A 7,450-nucleotide genomic window follows, 5' to 3' on the forward strand; every position below is an offset into this window, starting at 1 on the left:
AGGGTCTAAAGGTTATATTTTTTGCCCTGTACAGTGATGTGTAATGCTATGTAATATAATATATGCAGTATCACTGTGTTCTTATGTATTTTGATTGCTCATAATTAACATTAAAATAAAAAATTACTTAGCTTCGTAGTGACCATCATATATAAATATCTAAAAATATGACAGAAGATACATTAAAAGGTTGGCATCTTATATGGTGGTTATTTAAATTGTTTGGTTTTCCAATTGCTATTCCATGGTTGATATATCATTTCTTTGATATAATGCAACTGAAAAAGAGGAAACGTGCGCTGAGTGGGAAGGTAAATTAAGTTTTATTTAAAATAGTATTTTGTAAATTTGGAAAGTAATCACTTCTAATTTGAACTTAAATTTTAGGTTGTAATGATAACTGGGGCCAGTTCTGGCTTAGGAGAAGCTTTAGCACATGCTTTTTATGTTTGCGGTTGTAAAATTATTTTAATTTCTAGAAGAAAAGAAGAATTGGAAATACTTTAATCAATACTCATGTTGTATGTTTATATTTATTAAGAAAATCTATTCTGTGGACTATTACTAATTATATTTGATTTAATTTTAGACAGTATCAACTCATCCACCTGTAGTTTTACCATTAGATATAACTGAAATTAATTCTTTACAAAATGAAGTTGCAAAAATAATAGATACTCATGGAAAAATTGATATTTTAATTAATAATGCTGGTATTACGTATAGAGGTCAAGTTGTTAATACCAAAGTGGATGTAGATATAAAAGTAATGCTTACAAATTATTTTGCTCAAATTGCTTTGGCAAAAGGTAATTATTTAATCTTAATCTTGTGAAATTTACTTAATTTTATATTAAAAAGATTTGATTTTACAGCTGTTCTCCCATATATGGTAAAACAACAATCAGGTCATATAGTATGTGTTAGCAGTATACAAGGCAAAATTGCAATCCCATACAGGTTGGAATATTTTATATTGATAAAATAGTTTTTCCATCAAGTCATTTCTTACAAAATTTTAATTTTTATGATTAATGTGTCAGGTCTGCATATGCAGCTTCTAAAAGTGCATTACAAGCATGGTGTGATATCTGTAGAGCTGAATTGTATGATCAGAATATAAAAGTTACAATTGTTAGTCCAGGTTATATAAGAACTTCTCTCTCTTTAAATGCATTAACAGAAAATGGACAAATTTATGGTGGTTTGTATCCAAGAAATTTAATAACACTTAGTAAGAGATAATTGCATATACATAGAATAATGTTTTTACAGTAATGGATAAAGCCACACAAGAGGGATATTCTCCTGAATATGTAGCGGATTGTATTTTAAAAGCTGTATTAAAAGAAGAAAAGGATGTAACAATAGCACCCTTTACTCCAAAATTTGCAATGTATTTACGCACTTTATGCCCTTCATTATACTTTTGGGCAATGCAAAAACGTGCTAAAAAGACAGCAAAGGAATCATAATGAATCATTCACTTGATATATAATGAGAATAGATAGGATATATTGTAATATAATTATTTGTTACTTGTCATTTGTACAAAATATTTTGTTTCTATTTGTGTCTATATGGTGATCTTTGTTATTATTTCATTGTAATTAAAATTACGTGTATATTACAATAAATTTTATTTTATATCAATTCGGTGATATTTTTAAAAAGAGGATAACATTATGAAATACACTAGAGAAAATTATATCCAAACTATATTTTATTATTATGCCACTCAGTAGTGGAATATGTTTACATTATATACATTTTAATACTACAAACATTTTAATGGAATTGAGATTGAAGCACATTAAAATATATGTGTGTCATCTAAAACTTAAAAAGTTATGGAATATATAACAATAGGTAGTTGAAATTTTGTCATTCTTAAATACGATAAATTTTTTAAAATATAAACATGCTGAAAATGAAGATATTTGTGTCAATTTGGCATAAAAAAAATAAATGCTTGAAAATGCAGAAGGATGGAAACGTTTTAAGTCATAAATGACACAGAACAATGAATTTATCTAACACACCATTCATCAAAAGTTTAGCTTTATCCATAATCGATATTTTATTGCATTTCCTCTCATATATTATAAATATATAATCAGCTGTATTATTACAAATATTTGGCTAATAACAGAAATATTTAAAGTATGATGTATAATGTACAGTGATTGATACGAAATTTGTTGTCATGGCAGGATTATCAACACTTATTTAAGCTTTCGTTATTTATCACTGATGTTTTGTAGATTTTAATTTAATTTTTTATATTATGATTACAGTAGAAACTAACTGGTTTTAATATAATTAAAAGAGAAATGTACACAAACACACGCTTTTACACATATGCATAGAAAATTATGTGTGTGTATTATGGATAAAATATAAGCAATGTATAATAATTATAGAGATAAATTTTATTTCGGGTTTATAGGTAAAAAAAACATTATGCAAAGACAGTTAAACTCTTATATTCTATATGAAATATTTGAGCTGCTGATTTTATTTTCTATCATTTTTATTTTATGTTATAGACTTTCTTAATAGCAAAACTAAATAGATAAATATTAGGAAACACGCACGGGGTGATGTAAATTTGATATCTTTTTTATGCTAAAAAGAAAAAAAATAGAAGATAAATAGTACTTAATGTTTCTGAAGTCGTTGATTTTCTTACTTATGATGTGAATATCAACTAACTTTTGTGTTATGTCTGGTATATGTAGTTATACAATAATAATTGTAGAAGATGTTGCTACATTTTGTTTATATATACAAGTAGTTGTACGAATTTCTTGATATATTATGGGACACAAAATTTTTCTAAAACTTTCCCACATTATGTTACGTAATATTTATTATTATCATTCACTTACAGGAATGTTTGTGATGTTTATTTTTGATATCCCATGTGTTTGTATATAGCATGATAAGAGTCTTATATAATCAATAAAAGTTCTGTGTATTATGCTAATTAAGAAGTTTGCCAAATAATATTAAGATCAAAGTTATATGTTTTTAAAAAAAGTTTTTCATGAATATTAATATTTTTCATAGTACAGTGGGCTATATCATTGGGTGAGAAAATCTAGGCAACATTCCCTTTAGTATATCATATGCAGTGTATTCTATCTACTTTATTTACAATCTAAAAATATATAGTTCTAAATCCAACTTTCCAGGTGTATGGTTGTAATTTTGCATAAATCTAAGAACACTTATATCAGTAGTTGTATCACTCAAGTGATAATGTGAATATGACCGTGTCTTTTTTATGTTGATATTAATTACGATGTAATCAATAAGATGGAGATCATAGAGTAACAATGTGGAGCTTTAAAAAACACCATACTTTGAATTGAAAATATTCTTAGAACAAGCTTTTCTTAATCTGTCTTGTTATTTACTTTCCTTTTCATTGCAAAATCAGCATCCACCTATGAGGTAGTGTTAAAACATAAAAGAAGTATAAACATCAAACAAAAATAGATTTGTGTGACTCAACAATCTCCACTAATATATATGAAATTGTAATTCACAGATTTCTATGAGAGGCCTTATTACGATCATTTACAACATATCGTATGGCCTACCTTACTGCTTTCTACAATTCAGATTCTTTCTTTCTTGACTGTAAATATTTCACTTAAATGCTTGATAAACTCTCCAGGCACTGATGCTGAGTGCTACCAATGTTATAGTAGTGTGAAGGATTCTTCTTCTCGTATCATCCTTTCTTACAAGAAATGTTGGAAGTGATGGTCCTAAAGCAGCTAAAAGTTTATGTGGTAGCTTGCTTGTGTCAGTCTCTACTTGATATTGGCAACAAGGATCAAACTGCCAAGAAACAGTATAAAGTCCACAGGATATTACAGATATAAAACCTAATGGGCCACAAATATAGGGCTGGTCTCCCCAAATTAGACCTGTGAAATATATAATATATTTGAAATAAATAATTAAGAGATGAAACATAAAGTACAAGTTTTAGAAACCTGTGGTTATCGCAGCAAGACCAGACAGGGCTGCAGTCTTATGAAGACAATTTCCTACTGCTATCCATCTGGAGGTCTCATCACCTAATTTTGATGGTTCAATAACAATTAAACTGCATTCAGATTCTAATGCTCTTTCTAACTCATATTCGAATGTTTCATGTGCATTTTCATTATCGTATACTTCTTTAATGATGGCAACATTTGAGGAATCATCCCTGAAAGAAATTCATACTTAATTGTCATAAATATTTTATAACATCTATATAAATTACAATTACAATAAAGTACAAACATATTTATTTCAAAATGATGATTATTTCTAACATTTTTAACACCAAAATATGCAAGTCTTATGTATATTTTTGGAAATCTAAAATGTATTATCACATATCAGTTGTCTAATATAAATAAAACTTTATGATCCTTATCAGAAATTAATTCTTTTGTGTGTTATATAAGATGTTGATTAGAAGTGATCAGCGTCTCATTTGTTTGAATACAAACAAAGTTGTAATAAAAACAACAATCTCATACCTGATATTATACGCTTAAACTGCATTTTATGTTTAAATTGAGTTGTAATAAAATTGGATAAATTAATATGGGTTTTAATAATTGGAAAATCTTACTAGAACTGACAGGAGATGTAAAAATTCTATATAAAGAATTGTCATAATACATAAAAATAATAAATTTTCATTATGAAATTATTTCTCGTTTTATCTTGAAATGGAAATTTACGGATTAGTAAAACATTCATGGACATCTAGCAGAGATTATGGAAGATTAATTTCTTGACTTCCAGGGAATGGATAGGGAGGTTAATTTTATTTCAAAGTATTATACCATTTTATTATGTGACCGTATGAGCATCGAAGCTAGTTGAAAGTATTAGTTTCTTATAAAAAGCCGAAAATAATTTAGCCTACGAACCTGTCACCAGCTTCATCTACCATCTTTACAGTCAGTCTTCCAAACACTGGAACGTTGGTCTGGATGAACCGGAAAAGGAATCTCGAACACCGAACCGGATGTAAAAATCAGCTGATTTGATTTAAGCATTCGCATGAGTCAAGTCGTACTTTGTATCTTGAATTTATCCACAAACGTTTCTTTATAAAATGGAAGTTCTTTGATCGGTGACCGAATATTTAAACGCGTTTACAAAGGTGTAATAGTTGCATTATTCGTTATTCAGGTATGTATAATAATCAAATACAATCAAATATAATAATAATCAAGTACAATCGCGAGAATATTTTTCATTCCATCGCTTTTTATATTTATACACGAATTTTAGTATGCCCTGTTGCAAAGTATACTAGAAACATCTTTCTAGTAGATATTCTTTTAAAATTTTGTACATCAGGGATAAATAAATGGTAGTATTAAATTTATTACAACTGTGATGGTTAATTTGGAAAGATTGAATAATCGTTATATTAATTGACAAAAGCTATCGTACATATCGAACTATTTCTCGAAATGCATTTCCTTCGATTTCATGCAAATAGTCAATATCCGTCGTGAATCGTACGTTACTTTGTCATTTTTACAATATTCATCGTTTATTTAAAATGTCTCGGATTCGTTAAAGCTTTACTCTAATAAAGAAACACGCTCGTCGATATTTTTTTCTAGAATATTAACGTGTTCCTTCGTTATGCAAGTGAATCGATAAAAAAGTTAAAAAGCGGTGGCGAAAAAATATATGATTATTGTTTCGTGACAGTCGAAAAAATGAAATAAAAAAGAAACACGAAGTCATTAGTTGAAATTCTTACGCCGGCGCTATATTCCAGCGGTAGAAGGAGGGACTAGTTTGGCGCTGGCGTAGTATCATACCCGAGAGGGCGTGCTACGGTCGATCGAGCGAGAGTGAGCGCTGCCGACGGCATAGAGGCCGAGTTAAACGGGCCAGATCGCAGATGGACGTCCGCGGGAGCGTTCTGTCATGGAGAGCACAACGCGACGTGTCGTAAGTGTGCTCAAGTGTCGTCGTCGTCGTGGTCGTTGCCGTAGTGGTCGCGTGTGTAGTATTTCGGGCCATATCGCGGGATTATCACAGTGACAGTCGACAGAGTTAGGCGTGTGCAAGGATCGTGGTGCTCGTGGTGCTACTATCGGTATATCGTGAACTGTGGCAATCGAATAATTACATCGTAGCCACGTCTCTACGTATCAAAGGCGAGTTTTCAGGGGCAAAAGAGAAGTGGTCTTTCGTGGATCAAGCAACCGCACACACAGGTGTGGTTAACGTTCGATTCGTCGAACAATCGACAGATCGGCCAACGGTGCTGTGACATGTTAACTACGGTGCATGCCATTGTGTCTAATAATAGATTCGTGTGATTCGGAGTGCCGCGTATAATCCACGTGCTCGCACGAGAACAGCGTACGGTATTGGAGGAAAACATTGTCAACAAGTCCATTGGACCGTGAGGGTGAACGAGGACGGGGGCTAGTCACCTGCTATATCGCATCCGGACAAACGTTTCGTCGAATCGAGTCAATATCGAGGACGGTACGCGAGCGTGTTGCCGCGTGACATAAACGCATTGTAAACACACAAGCACGAGACGCACTCGTTTGTACATATTACGAAATTCGAACGGAGTCGAGCACGTACATTCTTCGTGGAGCGTATGTAAACAACGAGCAGAGAAGCGTATCGGAGTTTCTTCCGGTTACGGGCGACCATCACGAGCGTAATACTATTCATACATTGGCGCGGATTCGCACACTTTGCCGTTGGAATAGCAAGCGACGCTTCGATACACGGTCGATCTTGGATCGTGTCACGAACTCGGTTGCACCGTGCAAGCGAAATCGACTGCGACTGCAGCAAACCGGGAACATATCGTTGCCGGCCGATTGCTCGATAAGTGGTGATCCTCGTGCGAAACGAGAATACGAAATCCTGTTAACTCGATCCGTTAACGTAACGGACACACGGAGAGTGGCCGCGGGGACTGACTCGTCTCGCTGGTGGCGCGTCTGCGTAAACGAAATCGCGCGTAAATAAAACTGTTCCGTGGCGACGAGGAACTGTGTCGAAGTTGGTGCGTAGTATACCGGTCGCACGGAATCGGTGCGTTCTCGCTGTGGAACGGCGGCGGTAAACGGTGACGAAGAAAAAAAGGGGGCGAGAGACGAACGATGCTGCTGTCCGGTCGTCGCGGTTAATTCGCACGTGTCGCGATGTCGGGCGGCACGGCGGGCGTCCGTGGCACCGGCGCCGAGTGCAGGAAGTTCGCGCCGAACATATTCAACAAGAGCAAGTGCAGCAACTGCTTCAAGCAGAAGGAGGAGCACAGCGCGGAGGCTCTGGAATGCAACAGGGTGAGTTTTGCTTGATGGACTCTCTGTCTCTCTTTCCTTCTCTCTGCTCCTTCCTCGCATGCGTCTTTCTCGCTTGCGCGCGCAGTCTCTTTCCC

The 7,450-nt window shown here is 33.7% G+C and overlaps 3 protein-coding genes across 3 annotated transcripts in view; 2 read left to right on the forward strand and 1 right to left on the reverse strand.

Annotated features, from left to right (window-relative positions):
- The first annotated feature begins 110 nt into the window (after window positions 1-110).
- Window positions 111-1,475, forward strand: LOC108555536 (dehydrogenase/reductase SDR family protein 7-like). Its single transcript, XM_017911225.1, is given in 7 exon segments — window positions 111-311; window positions 388-493; window positions 496-521; window positions 590-809; window positions 876-960; window positions 1,044-1,204; window positions 1,276-1,475. Coding segments are annotated over 7 exon segments (942 nt in total). The 5' UTR covers window positions 111-167.
- A 1,437-nt stretch (window positions 1,476-2,912) lies between these two features.
- Pmi (Transmembrane protein Pmi) lies at window positions 2,913-5,002 on the reverse strand. The gene is made up of 3 exons (XM_017911195.1): window positions 4,947-5,002; window positions 4,011-4,228; window positions 2,913-3,941 (listed from the first exon to the last, which is right to left on the reverse strand). Exons 1-3 carry the CDS (start codon window positions 4,967-4,969, stop codon window positions 3,658-3,660), a joined length of 525 nt encoding a protein of 174 aa, XP_017766684.1. The 5' UTR covers window positions 4,970-5,002; the 3' UTR covers window positions 2,913-3,657.
- Window positions 5,003-5,958: 956 nt separating this feature from the next.
- Window positions 5,959-7,450, forward strand: part of osp (myosin phosphatase Rho interacting protein outspread) — a 221,869-nt gene continuing 220,377 nt past the window's right edge. Inside the window, 1 exon segment of the mRNA XM_017911503.1 lies at window positions 5,959-7,355. Coding sequence (XP_017766992.1) covers window positions 7,215-7,355 — 141 coding nt within the window. The 5' untranslated portion in view covers window positions 5,959-7,214.

This window comes from Eufriesea mexicana, unplaced genomic scaffold (assembly GCF_001483705.2).
Source record: "Eufriesea mexicana isolate 0111107269 unplaced genomic scaffold, ASM148370v2 scaffold474474834, whole genome shotgun sequence".
Taxonomy (NCBI): Eukaryota; Metazoa; Arthropoda; class Insecta; order Hymenoptera; family Apidae; genus Eufriesea; species Eufriesea mexicana.